Below are 18,292 nucleotides of genomic sequence, written 5' to 3'. Positions count from 1 at the left end.
CCATCTTGGATTTTCATTTTGACAGTTAGACGTCCTTGGCTATGTATTGGTGAATTGTTTACTGAGCAAATTTCAGCGCTCGTAGTTTTGGCGACAGTCGTTGCAACGTTAAAATGTGGGGAATATATGCACTATTCCATAAATTTCCATTGCGCATTGTATTACACGATAATCACACTATTAAAAGATTTCGTTTTAAAATAAAATCTAAAACAATTAACCGTAGGATGTCTTGAAACAAAATCATGTTTACACGAGCAGCTGAAGCAGCCTCCAAAACAACCGTACACATACAATTACACAACATCGTGTAGGAGCTTCGGACACCTATCTGTCATTTTTATTTTTCATTGTTATTCCAAGAGCTGCCAAAACCCCTCTATTACGAGACCTCATTACTCTACAGACTTTGACTGAAAGAAAATACACCCGGCGTGAACCATGCGTGTTCTTACTGATGCAGTTTGCATTCGAGTGTTGTGTAGCGAAACATTGTTAATAGGTACTACTGAGTTAAATTAACTACTTATATAAATTTCAGGAGCAGAACTTTGATACTATACTACCGTTTCAATCGTTAACTTACAGCAATCGGAAACCAGTTGGCCCTCGTGTACCTCGCACCGAACGGTAGAACACATCGTACGTTTGCCCATTTGCCACGGCTGGTGGATAAAATTCATGGAATAGAAACATGCCTTATTGAGGCGGAAAAATATCTCGTAATTATTCACGCTGGTCGCGAAGCGTACTGCACCGTTGTAGATTGCCAAGCGCATACATTTTCTAGCAGTGTATTGGTCGTTATTCCCGAAGAACCGTGCAAACAACCTATACCTTACGTTCGACGGCGCTTACATGATTGGATCAGCAGCATTTCACTGCTTTCTCCTACACAACTGTGCATTGTAACATCCCACGGTGTCGCAGCATTATTAAAACGTGCTGACAATAGTCACTCTCTGCGTTGGGATTTGGTTGATAAAAGTCCCTGTGAAGATGGATCCACGCTCTATTGCTCCACTATTACTGGTAGGCAATGGGATAATGTAATCATCCTCTCCGGAACTGCTCTGGGTCTTTTACTAGTCTGGTCTGTAGCAGGCCCAGAAGATTGTCGTGGCAGGGTGCTAAAAAGTGTATCTGCCCATAATGGAGTCATTTTTTCGATTGCATGCGATTTTGCTTCCGGTTTGCTGACCACTACTTCTGATGATCGCTCGATAAAATTTTGGAATGTACAATTGTCGCTAAACAGGGAAGATTGTTCCAGATCGGTAGAACTACGGGAGGAACGATATTGTTTCGCTCACACTGCTCGGGTATTCCAGTGTCGTATTATAAATGAAGGTAAATAGCAAAACCATGGTCCGTTACGTGCCTTATAACTGATCCTCTGGTTCTTTCTAGCTCGCCGTTCATTAGTGGCATCGATCGGGGAAGATTCTCACCTCTGCCTGTGGACCATTGATGGAAATTTGGTGTTGAAAAAGCGTATAGACGAAGGACCAACACTATGGAACATGGACTACGATCCCCACACTGCTACAATTTTTATAACAGCAAGTAATGGAAACTTGCACAAGTACTGCATACGATACTTTATTGATGGTAACGATAATTTTAATAGCGATCTAAGTAATATGAGGGATATAAGTCCAGTACTGTCGGAAGGTGAACACTTAGCCAAAATTAAATTTTTAACCAACGGATTTATGGTAGCTGCTACGAACCACAATCAGGTAATGCTACTAGAGAACAGTGGCACAATAGTGCACAGCCTCGAAAAGCAAGACAACTTCAAATGTAGCCTTATAGAAGCTGGAGAAACAACCTTCTACCTAGCTGGTGGTTGTAGTATATTAGTTTACAATGTCACCGCAAAAAATTGCGCTAATCTCGCAAGGAGCAAAACTGTATCCTTTTTACAGAAACCTTTCACGTGTGCAAATGACAGTACAGATATAAAAGAGGGTACCATAAGGTCCTTGAACTTTTGTACACGATCAAAGAATGTTGCCATATGCGATGCTAGTGGACGTTGTATTATTCTAGATGAGCCGCTTGAAGTAATTGTATCGTGCCATAGGATACCTCACTCAACTGAACGATGGTTGACATCCTTTCTGATGCTCGATAAGGAGTTATTCCTAATGGCTGATCGATCAGGACATTTGTATCTCTTCGACAAATCTCTTACCGATCCCGTTTTCAAACTATCGAATGTACACGGAAAACTAGGCATCACCTCGATCACGGTGGACGAAAATCATACCCAACTATTGGGTGGATATAATTTTAGAACAACGGGCCACGATGGACGAATTTGTGAACTGTTTGTAAATATCATCTCAAAAACGTTGGAGTTACTCACTTTCACCAAATCAACCATTGGATGGATCGATCGTAAAATGGTTCGGGGCCCCCAAACCTTTTACCTGGGTTTCAATGATTCGCACTTTCTAATGGTTGATCATACGAATGAGATATATATTCAATGTGACTGTGGTGGAGGACATCGGTGTTGGGATTTTTATTACGACGAAAGCTCAGAAAGCTTTGCGTACATTTTCATCCAACACAAGCGATTGAAAAGGGTCCAGTTTACGTTACGGAACAATGTTGGTAGTGAACTAACGCTGCCACGTTTCAATTGGCACACTCGTGCTTGCAATATATTGCAGGTTGCACGACGAGGCGATTCGTATTTGCTGTTCTCGGGTGGCGAAGACAACATCCTACGGATAAACGTTTTGAACAAAGGCCAGATAGTGGAAGAGCCCCGGAAACATTTGTTTAATCACATCTCCAGCATAAAGACGATTGTAATTAAACAATGGAAAGGAAAGGATAGTCTGCTCGTAATTTCTGCCGGCGGAAGAGCACAGATATGCGTGACGAGTGTAGATTTAAAAAGCTTTCGCATAAAGCAAGAGTATGATTACATGCTGCTAGCCACAGATTCGGAGCGTACCCGATGGAAAACGAATCGCCAGTCTACGTTCGATCCGGAAACCAAATTTATGTGTGCAGCCTTTCTGTCGAACGATCGAATTGTATTCGGTTGTTCCGATGGATTTATAAGAATTTATCAGCTTTCCTTCCCTAACGAACAGGTGTCGTTATCGGTGCAAACTGAAATATTTTACGGACGATGCATTTTAAAGATGATTAACGTTGATGTGCATGGAAGGTCAATATTTGTTTCAATGGCCACTGATGGACTGTTGTGTTTCTGGGACACTTCGTGTGCTAATGAGCCATTCTATCGACACCGCCATCATAGCAGCGGAGTGAATGCAGCCGATGTAAAGCAGTTAGATATGGAAAAGTTTGTGTTTGCCACTGGAGGCGATGATCAATCGGTTACGGTATCGCTTTTAGAAATTACAAACCCGGAAGGAAAACCGCATGTTCGAGTGTTAGAACAATTATGTGAAAAGTATCTGCACACTGCACAAGTTACTGGGTTGAAGCTGCTAGACAATGAGAGAATGATCACTGTTGGTGTTGATCAACGCGTTTATGTAACGAAATATTCCAGCTACGATAAACTCGTCGTTGAACGCACTACTAATACATGCATTGCGGATTTGAAAGGTGTCGGATTCTTGCAAGACGACAAGGAATTGATCTTATATGGTTGTGGTATAGAAATAATGGAATTACAAAGCATATGATGTTATGCTTATTACAATTGCATAATACAAACTCTGATCGTACATTTAATTCCCTAGTCCTACAGAAACTTCACTTGTTATAGTAGAAAGCAACAAATCAAAGATAGTTGTATCTGGTCCCATTAAAGGCATCATAAAATTGCAAGTAGATTTAATAATATGTTTGAATAAAACTGTTTAAATGAATATGCATACCCATGTGAGCCATTCCTAGAAAGCGCTGGGTTCTCTTTTCTTTTTCTTTCTAGATTGAATCATGTTATTGTAGAATCTTTAGTTTTTATGAAATTAGTTAGTTATACTCATTACACCTATTACGATAGCATTAATAATTTTAATATAACAAAATTGAGAATTAAAATCAGAAGCATCTTTCCCACGACATAAAACAGCAAGGAAGCGTTACGATCGTATATCGTAACGCACCGTTATTTTTGCATACACTACCATGGAACTTGTACACTCCAAAAACGATGCGTGTGCGCTGTGAGTTCTAAGTGAGTGTTGGATCTTTTATTTCCATTGGTATGAAAAGTATAAACGTTTCCGAGGCACATGTTTTCTCTGTTTTACTCAATGGGTAAGATTGTAAGCTGGCTTCGGGTTTTCACGAATTCCAGAAATAGAGAACCACGGGAATGTACGCAGCCATTATGCATAGAGCAAGCATCCTGGCAGTGTCGCACGTTCATTGTTCCGCTACTGTTGCCCAAGTATTGCCCCTTGTTGGATGATAACTTGTGTTTCAAAGCGGGAGTAATTGTGCGTTTAATTCAGTGATAGTGATCAAAACCGTTATCTACGTTAATTAGATGTAGGTCTTTCTTTTTGGTGGAAGAAAATTTTCATTGTGCATAATAGTGCTTGTTGTCCCTCCATATGTCACTGCGTACACCGTAGGATGGATGTAATCGATATTGTGTGTTTGCCACAAGTTCATTATAGCTCAAAAAGGGCGTATTAGCTGTTGCTACATTGACCGTCAAATTTTTGGTGTAAAAAAAGGAGTATGTATCCCCCAATGCCCCGCCAGTGGAAATATTCTTCATGAGGAGGATGAAAGGGCAGATTGGTGTTCTGATTAGATGATGTTTTTTTTTTTTCGTTATTTTTGGATACCCATGACCGTGGTCATTTACTGCGCACGACGAAACCGACAGCTACTGCTGTTGCTTATAGTTCGAGTGTTTTGAACGTGTTCGGATTCGTATGGCTTCGTGTATTTGGTTACTGTGAGTTTTCATCCTTGCGAGAGCCTTGCGAAAGGTCGTGAATCTTCCCGCGTTCCAACCGTTCGTTATTCTCTCACCGTGAAGTAGTGCGATATGAATTCAGTGGCCATCGACAGAATAGAATCCGCATTTCAGGAAGGCAAAAATGTTTCTTATATCAACATTACTAACGTCATTAATGATACTCGTGGTTTCATAACTAGGATTAGCAATGGCATTAGTGCTCCAGGATGTGCCAGCGTTTAATACTGGCAAGGCCTATAGAACCATAGCGGCCTTGGCTGTTCAGCGTTTCAACTAAGTCATTAAATTTTTCCAGCTGTGTGTTGTGTTCTGAAGGTTGTGCCACATATAAAACAGTGTTTATAGTAATGAAAGAAAGATAAAGATGACTGTTTGAAGCTAAATGAACAAATGATTGCAGCATCGAAATTTAAGGCACCATATCAGCGTGAAAGTGAAATGGAGCACCAATGAAAGCAACTTATGTAAGTAATACTCTTTTTTTTCTTTCTTAACATAGTTCTCATAAAGTCGTTTTAAAGTAAATCTAAAAAATAGTTCTCTAGTTTTAACATCGTAATGATAATTAACTTTACACAAGATTTAATGCATGAGCTTAGCAAGAACAAACGAAAATACAAAACAGATAAAGCAAAGTTTAGCACCACAAAAATGATAATACATGGTGGTCTCCCGAAGGGCTGCTTTGGGATTACTAGTAATGATTTATATTGCAGAACCTATTTATTGCTGTTGGAGCATAGCACATAATCTCGAGCCGATATTAACATAAAAAATACAATCCTACAATGGAAAACGAGAAGAAGGTTCAATACCGGTCGTTATCGCTAATACAATACAATTCGACAAGAATTAAGTGCTTCTGTATTTATTTATTTTTATATTTAGTCCTACACAGGACTATTCAGGATTCACGGGATGTCCAAGAGGAAACTTTTTCATGTGTTTTTAATTTTATGTTTAAATGTCGCAAGAGATTTTTATTTTGGGCAAGACAAAAAAAATGTTGTTCGGTTTCTTATCTATTATCGGTTTTTCTTTCTACACTACCTAGTCCGTTGTAAATAAGTGGTGTGTGTGTTGTACAGCAACATTTTTTAAATTGTTTATTTAAGCGTTTCCCCTTATACTACTCCAATTTAGTCTAAATTTAGCAGCAAGCGTCCTCCCTACTATTACAACCCTCTTCTTAAGGGAGTTAAATTTTTAACTATAAAAATCAATAACATACCTTTTTGTTTCAATGCCTTCTATACCTGTATCCAATGTAAGACTATTATGGTTGGCCGAAAGCTATGCGATGCAAACGTGTCCATACTAAACGGGTCGTGGACATTTTCGCTAACGTACTCAGTATTTTCCTTCGGGCAAAATGGTTTACTAGAAGTGAAAATGTTAATGACGTCTTGAAAGGATGATAAGCAGAAGGATGAAAACAAACGTATGCTTTATTATTCAGAACCTTCCCTCCGAGGCGGTGTGTGAGTTCAACTCACCTAACTGGCAGGCAACTTCCGGGCCAATGTTTGACTTGATGTTTAGTTTACTTTTCTTAGTGTTAAGTTGTAAAGCATGGAACTTCTTGTTACGCATTCCGAGGCTTCCCGATGCAAAGTAAACAGACGAAACCCTGTCACAAAACATTTCGTTTTGGCGACGAGACAATCCGTTAGGATAAGAAGCCCTAAGTCGCACTAACGCGCGGTACGGCGTGTACGGCTGGTTGGTGATCAAAGTGATGTAGCATTATCGATTTTAAATAATCTTATTGAAAGAACCGACATCGTAACAGGTTTTAGTATCCATAACGAGATCGACCCCATCATTCCACTGCATTGTGTAGGGTATTGTCCACCACAAGGACACAAACATTGTGAAACGTACTGATAAATATTATTCGTCCGAGGACACAACCCAACAACTCCGGACCACTAACGGAATGACACGGGTGTGCGTGTGGTTTGGAGACTTCGTACTTCCGTTTTGTCGTGCTAAAATACCTAATTCCTGGCACGTACGTTGCGAACCTGGAAGCACGAACACAGTGGCAAAAGTTCTGCCAAACCTGTAACCATCGTCACTTTGGGTGCTGCCGGCCGTGTGTTGCGTGTGTCATTAACGTATTTGATTTTGTAATCCTGCTACCGTCGCTGGTACTTTCGTCACGATTTGCAGACATTATGCTGGACGGCTAAGTTTAGCAGCACGTTTTGTTTGTATTAACAGTGTAGGTATTTGGGGACAATGGTAGACACAGTGAAAATTTTACGTTATGATCGATATATTTTCCGTCCGGGCACGTGATGTCCTCCAGCAGTCATCACGATACCTAGCGAAACATTTTTCCACCGCTGGACATAGTTGTTGTGGTTCATAAAAACATGAATGGTTAAACGGTGTTTGGGGAGAGAATGAATGTTGTTAATTTAATTTCCCCTGGTGGGGAATAATACTGCTGCTTCTACTATTCTACTGAGCACCACACTAAAATAGTATTCAGGGAGGTTTTCCTGCCTTTTCCATTTCCTTCCTTATAGCATTGCTTCATTGTTAAAGCAATAAAATTCTTTTTTAAGAAACACAACAACATCTATTGATTTCGGAACGTCTGGTCCGCAGAACTGAATTGTTGGACGAACCTTGGCTCTCAGAATGGACCATATTGTGAGCTTAACGTTCAATCGTTAAAACTTTTCTATTGAAACTATAACGACGGTACTAGTTAACGATAAATTATTATAGACAAACATTATAACATACTTACTACTTATGAATAAGATACTATCTTCTTGCTAGACTTATATGTAGACTTCTTACTAGACTTATTTTGGACACATAGCAGAATAGTCAGTCCTTGTCGGGGACAGTCTGGATGGGATTTGATACCCGGTCCTATCGTGTGGAATCGGCGCCGTTTATCACATACACTACCAAGAAGATCCCCGTAGAATAACATACTGTTCTCAATATTTTAAGCATAAAGGTTAATTTCGATGCAAATATTTTTTTTCATTCATTTTCTTAAAGTATCTGCCTTTTCCTTTGCGCTTTTTTTTTGCGTGACTCTACATGCCGGAACTGTGTTTCAAATTGTTTGCGATAAAATTTCAAAGAATGTGCATCCCTTTTCGTTGTCCTACACCGGAATTCGGCACGAGAAAACCATCTACCTACTTACTGCTTTTAGGTTTTGTAGCAGAGTAGTCTTTTCCGTGGCAATGCAAATGAAATGGTTTAATTTGAATACGAAATTTAAATGAACCTAAGAAAAAATGCCTTTATTGTTAGCAACAACAACAAAAAACACCTCTACATCCTTCGTTCAGCATGATTTTGCAATGGGCTCAAAGGAAGGATGGATGCTTTTGCCAAACGCACGGAACCATAAACTCGTCGATGGTTATTATTTCTTTTTTCCTTCATTTAGCAAATGTGCGAAAGCAAAAAGAGGAAAAAAGAATTGTTTTGTATTATTTGCTGTTTCGAATTTCAACAAGGAATGTAAAATATTAATTTCGAATGACATTTACAATAGATGATCAAGATTAATGGTTCTGGTGCTAGTATTTTTCTGTATTATAATTTATCTTCTCATTGCGACTCCGCGCGTAAATAGCGTTTGACTGTTTATATACACATATATGGCTGAAAATCGATTGAAATTCATAGCTCATCAACATCTGGTCGATTCCCACATGATGTATCTCAGTTCCCTCAAGCCGGTTATAAAAACTACCTTCAATTGCGTAAGAATAACCAATGTTACATTTATTATTTTTCGCTTCGCTATAAACGGTACAGAAATGGATTAGGTTTAATGGTGTCTGCGGGATAAGATAGATAACCATTGTGTATTAGATTACATGCTCCTTCTGTTGCTCAAGCAAGTTGTGTTGGAGTTCATTTCAATTTGGTTTCTTTCGGTACATTTCCCTCGAGCGTGTAACTTTCGGACGGAGAGCAAAGATTCAACTTTTGGCTTATAAAAAAGCCACCGGCACAATACTACTTTTGGTAGAATTTTTACTCTTCAAGCTTTGCCCTGAGGACTGAATAACTAAGAATAATGATATCACGTTGATACTCTGACGCTTTGTTACAGGGTTTATGACGCTATGTTACAGGGTTAGTTCCTTTGTACGTTACAAAATACAATATGAGCATAAACTGAGTTACCGGATTGTTAATGTTTACTTTAAACAGTTGTAAAACACATGCTGTAAGAATGATTCTTCTTTCAAATTTTAATATTGTTAGTATACATTACAACGAGTATAAACATTATTATGTGCACACAACCCCTTACAAATCCCGCTATGTTAGTAACAGTCACCGAAGTCCTTGGAGTAATGCGACATAGAAAATAACGCACAGAATAACACTCAATACGATACATGGAGAAATCGGCTTTTCTGAACTAGGGAAAACTCCCGAATCATTGACCTAATTCTGTTCACTGCAAAGAAAGGGCGATAGTTCGATTTCGGCATTGAGCATTTTATTTGTCACGTTGGCATATGAAATAATGGTGTATGGAAGTAGGCAGCTTAAATTATGCTAGAATAGATTTATGAACACTACGCGGAATCATCGCGCAAATCGATTCGTATGTCTATGTCAAACTCGGGCTCGTATGGTTTCAACGGATTGCCACTGCCATTGCTACCCGCGGTCACCGGCCGATTAGCTGCCGCTTGCTGACTGACGCTGGTATACTTAAGCTGGTTGGCGAGGGACACTGAGTTCAGTAGCGGATCGTTCGTGACCCCCGGTGCTATGTACGGTCGCCTGGTCGGTGGAGCAGGCGTGGTCGTTGTAGTCGTGGTAGTTGTGGTGGATGTTCTTTGCAGAAATGGAGCTACATACGGTGCCCTGGTAGTGGTCAATGCCGGTGCAATGTAAGGCCTTGGTGGTGGAAAGTTACTTATGGGTCGTACCAGCTCGTACTCAGCTGGTGCTGGATGTGCATTGAAATACTGGTAACTTCCGGGATGTTGGTGGTACTGTACACTTGGAGCTTGGAAGTGTACTGTGCTGCTGCCTGTCCCACTTCCGCTACTACTACTACTGCTGCTGGTTGCACCAACGACACTGACATTCTTTGCACTTGGCGGATGATGCAATTGAATCATCTGGATGACCCGCTCCGCTAAACTGCCCGTATAAGAAACGGGGCCACCCGACTGCGTCAACGTGTATGGCTGCGATTCCCTTTGGCTGGCAGTTGATTTTGTGGTACCATAGTCCACCGGTACGTACTGAACCGTTTTCTCGTGCGACTCGTACACCGGCATCAGGCTTTCCTGCGAGATGTAGGTTTGCTGCGGATGCGTCTGAAATTCATTTGTGGCAATCTGCTCGACTGGCGATGGAAAGTTCTTCAGCGTGTATGGCTGCTTGAAAGCTTGCGGGCGTTTGTAAAATTTACGCTTGTCATACCCGGATGCTACACCATCATTGTAGCTGTGTGAAAGGTAGAATGAAAGCACAACATAAGTTGAACGGTCATATCATAATGCGAGGAGCTTTTATGAGGTCCCCCTTGCATAAGATATCGTTTTTGTGTACTTACTGATAGTTATACTCACGACCTTCACCCAACTTAATATAGTCCAGTCTATGCTCTGCTACATTGTATGATGCCACCAATGGTTGATACCAGTAAATAATTGCAACCTGCAAGAAATTTTGTTTTAAACATTAACGCTACTATTGCATTATAACCGTTATTATTAAAGTAACAAAATGCAAATTGGGGCGGCCCGGTGGTGCATGTGAAAAACGACGCCCGTCCATACGACAGATACCGGGTTCAAATCCCATCCGGACCGTCCCCCCGTAGCATGGACTGACTATCCTGCTACGTGGTAAAATAAGTCTTGATACGGTTAGCCCGTTCTAACCGAGCAAAAAAAAAACAAACAAATTTTAAATAAAACACGCCTAATTAAATTTCTTTCTTCTATTTCTTCCTGGCGGTAACTTATTGATTACTAATCAAAGCTGTCTTTAATAATTATAAATGGATAAATTCAAGAGATGATTTTTATTTGATAGAAATTTCTTAAATTGCTTTCCTTGCATGCGGTAGTTCCGTACCCGTATTAAACAAGCTACGATCGTTACGCAGTTTTGTCAGAGACCTCATAAAATAAATAAACGAACCATTCAACGTAGGTTGTTGGGGTCTTATAGTGGTCATGTCAAAAATAAAATAAACTTACACATTTAACAAGCTGAGCCAGTTAGATACCGACCTAGCGCAATACTGAATCGAGCTCCAGCATCAAGCTGAGCTTATTTCGTTAATTCACCAAAAAAAAAACAAATCTTTCAAGGCCATCGTCATTGGCTGGAACGCACACTTGGTGGGTTCAGTTTAAATTCATCAATAATGTAAAAATGCACGGTCTTAATCGCCCCTTAAACGCCCATGCAGCAGGTGTTGAAAGTAGCAAGTTGGCCACTAACGACAAAACAAACAGTGCGTGGCCAATAGGAGACACCGCGACGAGGAAGTTGGACTACCGTTGGACAGCGAACGCTTTGCAGACAATGGCGACAAACCACGCAACCACGTGCGTGCCGCGAGGACCGATCTGCCGGTAGCCATTGTTGTGGAAGCACGTGGTACCCATGGTGTCTGATCCCGAATCGAAGGCACCGTCGATCGGTATGCCGCACGAGCCGTTTCGAGATCACGTTGAGAAATCCATTGGCAATCTATACAGCTGAATCGGATAAACGTTCGATTAAATCCGCACCGAAACAAATGCATTAGCGCGTAACTCATTCTATTAGGTACGATCATTCAACCTGCACACAATCGGTTCGCCGAGACTGAGAAGTGGGGAAGGTGGAATTGAAACGCGTTATGCGTTACGTTTTCTTTCGGTCACAAATTAAATGGAAATTTTACCCTTCAATAGCCACGTGACGTTTTCATTTTTACCGCAGATGAAACCATGCCACTGTACGAGCAAGTGTACGGTACACCTTGCGGAGGAAGGTACCTTAAGAAGTATTCTTTACTTTGAAAATGAAAAACAAAACTCGACTAAGGTTCGGAAGAAATTATGCGCCTTGCATGGGTGTGCTTCGTATGAATGAAATGGCAAACATGTTTTGGTGTAGCGATGCGTTGAACATGGAACCAAATGTACTTAACCAGCAGTGGCGGGAAATTTGATTACGCCCGGCACACCATGTGTTATGAAGTGTTCGGGTTGTTTGTGCTTTTGCGCTTCGATTACGTACGCACGCTGTGCGCTATGGTGTACCGTTTTTTGGCCGGGAGGGAGTTATCCGTTTTTAGCAAACACGAAAGCTCTCGTTACTGCACTGAATCTATCACATTTGTCAGGCGTGCTTCAATCTTAATGTATTCTCAGCACACAACAAGCTGTGCTGAAGTTTGACATTGAAAAGTAAATGAAAAGACTTAGACTGCCTAAAGCTGTATCGGTCACAATTTAAAGTGGCAAACTTTCTAATTTCGTCACAGGTGAAGTACACATTAATGGTCCACGGACGTCATGGATTAACTAGACGCCACAGCCAATACGTTCACTGTTCAAACTTACATACCTACGCCGATTATCCGGAGCTGTCCGGTGGGTATGATTTTCTTATGGTTTTATCTAAATTTAATTATAACTGCGGACAGATTGGTCTACCGCTTCGGAATGTGTGAGAATGTTCAAAGGAAAAGTTCAACACAAAAGCTCCTAATGCGAAAGTGTACAGTACATCAATGTACGAAGAAAAGTTTTGCTGGAAACTTCTCATTCCGGTATGGTGGAAGGCATTAGTGGATTCAAGTTGTTTGTTGGATTGTTTCATCGGTTGCGTATAGAATAGATATTATTCTGCTACAAATCCAATTACGGTATCCCTCGGTAGTGCTATAAAATAGTAACACACGGGGTGTAACTAAAAGACATGTAAGCACGCTCGAACAAAAAAAAAAAAAACAAAAATAAAAACATGAAGCACCGCTCGTAAGCAATCCGTCCAGCAACGAAGACAATAACCATCGTTATTTCACTGCCGGATAGTTTCTTCGTACGTAAGCATAACGATCAATAGGTACGACACATGCGGTCATTACTGTAACTACCCTCCCAACCCAACCACCCATGCTATGCTTTTGGGAATCGGTAAAAAATTGAATTTGACATTGGTCTTGGGGTCATTATTCTTTACTCAGAGATTTGTTCATTTTGTGTGTGATTTTCTTATTTTATTGCGTTTTGAACAAAATGAGTGGGCAGCAGTGAGGATCATAAAACCGTCAATTTAGTATCAGTTGGTTCTGACAAGTGAGCAAAATTTACGACCCACTGTTATCGCTGTATCTTGATAAGATTTCTGAAATCAACACACCATCGGTGATCCATGAAAATCATTCCTATTCCCCATGGACAACTGTAGCTTGTTTAACTAATGCCTTCAATATCTCCTATTTGTAAGCCGGCAACAATTCGATTCTACTGAAGCATTAACTTTGTAGTTGTTGTTGTTGTTACGCTTAAAATAGCCTTACAGAAGCTCATGAATCCTAGAACGAGTGCAACAGAGCATGGTGGCCGGTATGCAAGGTCTTTGGAGCTTCTGTTTACTACCGGGTTTATTCCATTGTTTATTCGGCGAGTAACAGTGCCTTGTGATCCATCACCTTCATCACAAGGAAGATCGAATCCATAGTAAAAACGCTTATCGTCATTAACGAACCGAATGCTTACAAATGGTTCTAAATTGTTCACACACACACAAGTTCGTGTGGTTGAAAGTTGCAATTCCCTATGACTGGCTTATTAAATGAAAGTGATCCACCTTGAGGAAACGAAATTGCAAAAATGCGTCTTTCTCTTAACGATCACTTTTCGCCCGAACAAATGTAATTCTCCGTGACACGGTTTGCAAACAGTTCGAAAAGACTTTCACTTTTTGCGACACTTTAACAGACAGAGCAAGCTGGCAACAATACACGCTACTGTATCACGAAATATTATCGGTTGGCCGCTTCATCAGCAGACCAATCATCAGGAACAGTTTCACAGAAGGAGGCGCACATTTAAAGCCTTTCTTTATATCTTTCCGCTCAGCCTTCATGTCAAGGTGTCCTTGAGAGGCCTGATATGCAGTCACCTACAGTTAAAGATACACATATGTAATTCCTTCGGAGGAGATTTGAAAACAAAAAACAGGCTTGACTACATAGTTTTGCTAACCAAACCACCCGCCAAATGTAATGTGTAGCTGCACATTCTTTTGATGGCAAAAAGTGTACCATTGGCTCACAAGGGGTGCCCACTAATCCAATACATACTTCGTACTGGATCGCCATGAATTCAATTTAGACCACGCATTTGGATTAACTGTCCAATCAACTCTGACAGCTACACTGAGAGTGGCAACTGACTGGACGCTTATTTAGAGGCTGATCTCAAATTAGTAGACTAGCAAGTTTTAGCATGTTTAGATGAAGCGCATAAAAACATTTTATACGTTTGTTATTGACATGTAAGTGTGGTAAAACGGCAATCAAACAAACATATCATATAAGCTAGCGTTTCATTTCCAACGTTCCAACCAACTAATATGCCGTTTGATTTACCTTGACTAATAGTCTGTTAAATTTGTCATTGTCTAGCACTGTGGATCGCCGACTGATCTGTTGCTGATTGTTTCCTGCTTCATCTGCTGACAGGTTACATTAATTTAACGACGCCATGGGCTCAAACCCCGTCAGTACAAAGATATTAGCGTATAAATAAATGTATCAATTGGAAATTGGATCGTATTGTACAGTAGATCATGATTAAATTCTGTTTGTGTTGTATATTGATTCTTATGTAAGCTTGGGAGCGGATAAGGCGTTCGGCAATAAATACTATGAGGCGGAAATTTGACAATAGAATGTAACAGAATGATGTCAGCCAAACATCCGCGTTGTGTAGCCGAAAAATTCGTTTCCCTTCATTTTTTCTGATTTCCTAACGATAGCAACGCTGCATACATGTTATACGCCTTTAAAAGCATAGTAATATTAAAATAATTATGCGCTTAAAACGTGGGATAGCCCAAATTATCTACACCCAATGTGGAACAATTAGTTGATAGTTTGCATAAGCGTCACGAAACATTTGTGTAAGATCAATCATGCGAAACGATTGTGTAGCTAACTTTACCATATATTCACGCTCATTTCAACCTGTCGATGATGGAGTAACCGGTGGATTTGTTGCCCTTCCATGTAAACCCATGGCGTGTCAGAATTTCCCTACATGAGTTTTATGTGAAAATATTGTTGTGAATAAAGTTTGGTGTCAAAAAGGTTCTCTCTAGTTGATCGGTTTGTGCATCAACTGTGCGAAGAAGTTCAATGTTTTCTCCTAATTACTGAATGAATGAACTCTTTTCTTGAGATACTAGACATCTCGTAAGAGGCAAGAATCTTGTCCGCAAGTCATTACCTTCTTTATGGTATGTTAAGCTTCAATAGTGCAGTAAATTAAATGCAATGATTTTTAAACGATGTAATTTATCTCACTGAATGAATGGAGGACATTGAATTTTCTTCCGGTGGTTGAATAGCGGAATGAATAACTAACCAGAGCTTACAACACACACAACCAAAAAGTGTCCATTCTTTGCAAACATTCCCCAACAAGTTCGAATGTATTGCTGCTGGTCGACCTGTTGGAGTTTGCAGGCGCTTCTTCCTACCCTGAGCTGTCTGCTGTTGATCATAAATATTCATGAAAGCAGATCATGCAATGTGAGTGCGAGAGTCAAATGTGTAGCCTGCCGGTGGCGTTAGTGTATTGTCAAGCAGAAATGGGCGAAATGGACGAACCACTTTGCGTCTTTACATTGCACATGATGTGGTGATGTGTCCGAGTGTGTACGGAACTATTTCATCAGCTGACAGACGGCCACTCGGTTCACAGTTTAGGTGGATACCATCCTCCACCCCGGAAGGCCACTAATTGCCCTTCTCCAGCTCCGATAGCTTAACGCCGTTGAATGGTGGTGAAGCGCTAAGATATGGCGCCTGAACCGGCCTGCAAATCTGTTCCACTTGTTTCTACGACATTGGGCCTGGTAGTATATTTAGTTCGTCAATTAACTGCAGGAAACGGATTTGTAGGAGGTGCATGACGTGTAATAGTGTAAATATAGCTGCTTGTGACCTCCAGCAACACTAACGACCCAATGTATGCCGGTTTTTGGTTGCATACCTGTTGCACCTACGGTTGCAATCGGTTGCAGTTGGTCTCGGGTCGATCGGAACAAATCCGTTTGAAGTTTTTATCATACCACACTCTTTATGACAGAGTCTCTCTATGGCCTCTATGGCCCTATGACGGTTTTTTCACAGTATCACAACATTCATACCATTGAATGAAAAGCACTTTGACACAATTTTTCTTTGCTATTGTATGAATTGTTTCCACGTCCAATACATTTATGTTTTGCCAATATCCAAAACTTCCTCTTCATAAGCTAAGAGCCGTTTGCTGAGAAATTCCATATCACAAACGCTCACGAATCTGGGGCAAATTATGCTCGCACACGCACTGCTGCTGCAATTACACCAAATTACTTCTCATCGCCACACGTTCCCCACCTTGGCAGGAAATGGTCGAGAAATGGTAGCAAATATAAAAAAAAACAAACCAATAACCCGAAAAACTTATCGTGATTAATCATTCGTCCGACCAACGGCCACACGTTCGGTACGTTTTGTTACATCACAGCTTCATCTTACAATCGAACCACATTGCGGCACCCGTTGTCTGATCGATCGATCAGATCAGCAACAAAATCCATGAAGATGCTCTCTGGCTGGCTGCCTGTTGCGTGGATGCACTGCTGCCGTCTGGCCAGCACCCCTGCTGATGAATGAGCTGAGATCCGCACAATACTTACCACCACTAATAGCCATCCCGGGAAGGAGATATTCGTGGGTGTTCCGTTAGCCATCATGCCGTCGGGAAGATTGTTGGACACTGGAGTGATCTAGTGTAGTGTATGATGCATTCGGTTTCGTGTTCACACAACTTTGCGTTTGTAACCAGCGCGTTTAAGGATGATGGCGTAACAGAATGGTTGTGGTGCAGTTTGCTTTAGTCAATTGTTGTTGGGCACGAAACTAATTTTCACCACAAGTTAGGTTGCCGACGATTCGTTAGAATCGTTCATATCACCCATTCAAACATATGCATTCGCGACACGCACTAAACCCTTCCACTCATACACGTATTACAGAATATATGGAATAGTACACAAAGATCCACTTTGCAACACACGGATATGTTTGTTTCACTTAGTGGAATGCTTAGCGACATGCACCAAGTGCCGACCGATTCGTGCAGACGCCTTCTGTTGGCACCTGTGTTTGCGTGCGGCGTTCGTTCGTAACTGAGCTTCTCGCGATGGTGGATGCGCGCAACATGCTATCCAACATGCGCCCAGCTGCCCAACGCGCAACGTGGTGAAGCGATTTGAAACGATTGCGATTTTTCGGTTCATTTCTCTTACTCTTTCTCTCTCTCTCTGTCTCCCTCTATCCTTCTCTCATTCTGCATTAAGCACAACCCTTCCCTTTATTTTCCTCAAGCTAAAGTCTGCTATGATAGTATTAATTGTGTGTGGGCATTTTTGTTTTTGTTGATCGTGGTCAGGAGTTGAGATTTTGCTCGATTAAGTACCGGACAAAATGTGGATTCGTTGGCGTTCTCGATACTACCCCCCCCCCCCCCCCCACCAAGTACGAAATTATGTCACCTGTCTAGCCAAATTCAGGTCCACCTAGCGGTAGTCGAACTTTTCGAAAGGAAGTTTTGCACCACCTCACGTAACACTGTTATTAAATTGTTTTCGGCAAGTTTTGTTTTTAATTCTTTTTTTAAGATCTTTATCTGTTCAACTTTACGGCCAATAGCAACTCTATGCGTTCGTTCCAGCAAGCATCCCTTCACTTTTGCCAAAATATTCCCTATTCTGCTAGTTAACGAACTAGGCCGCGTTCTTGTACTTTGGAAGGGCGCGCACCATGTACCCCTCCCGTGTGGAACCAGTGGGGACTCATTGACCAAGTCATGATTTATGGCTCAACTCCAAGAACACAGCTCCAAAAGTGCGTTAGAAAAGAAACTAATCGCTACAGTCCAGTCCAGCCGCCTTGTTGTCATGCTACGTAGGGCTGAAACATTCAGCCGTGACTGATTAGACCATGGCGAACAGCAGACGCAGAGCAAACTGAGAAGGACACTCGAATTAATGGACCTCATAAAACACGAAATTTCATCTGAACAGTGTCCCCATTGCAATGGTGGCCGTGGCACA

At 41.1% G+C, this 18,292-nt stretch overlaps 2 protein-coding genes across 16 annotated transcripts in view; one reads left to right on the top strand and one right to left on the bottom strand.

Moving 5' to 3' along the window:
- Positions 1-411: 411 nt before the first annotated feature.
- Positions 412-18,292, top strand: part of LOC125763878 (putative thiamine transporter SLC35F3) — a 33,644-nt gene continuing 15,763 nt past the window's right edge. For 11 of the 15 annotated variants that reach the window (XR_007418415.1, XR_007418417.1, XR_007418416.1 and 8 more), the window contains exons 1-2: positions 3,681-4,494; positions 5,232-5,400. The gene's annotated coding sequence lies outside the window, so the exon portion shown is untranslated. Of the gene's footprint in view, positions 503-588; positions 1,351-1,410; positions 4,495-4,517; positions 4,688-5,231; positions 5,401-18,292 lie in introns of those variants that run through there. The other 4 variants (XR_007418414.1, XR_007418412.1, XR_007418413.1 and 1 more) reach the window with 4 other exon arrangements.
- LOC125763881 (mucin-5AC-like) lies at positions 9,413-17,701 on the bottom strand. The gene is made up of 3 exons (XM_049427538.1): positions 16,874-17,701; positions 10,509-10,612; positions 9,413-10,399 (listed from the first exon to the last, which is right to left on the bottom strand). Exons 1-3 carry the CDS (start codon positions 16,928-16,930, stop codon positions 9,514-9,516), a joined length of 1,047 nt encoding a protein of 348 aa, XP_049283495.1. The 5' UTR covers positions 16,931-17,701; the 3' UTR covers positions 9,413-9,513.

This window comes from Anopheles funestus, chromosome 2RL (genome assembly GCF_943734845.2).
Source record: "Anopheles funestus chromosome 2RL, idAnoFuneDA-416_04, whole genome shotgun sequence".
Taxonomy (NCBI): Eukaryota; Metazoa; Arthropoda; class Insecta; order Diptera; family Culicidae; genus Anopheles; species Anopheles funestus.
The sequence above is the reverse complement of the archived record's forward strand: the minus strand, read 5'-3'. Positions and strand labels throughout refer to the sequence as shown.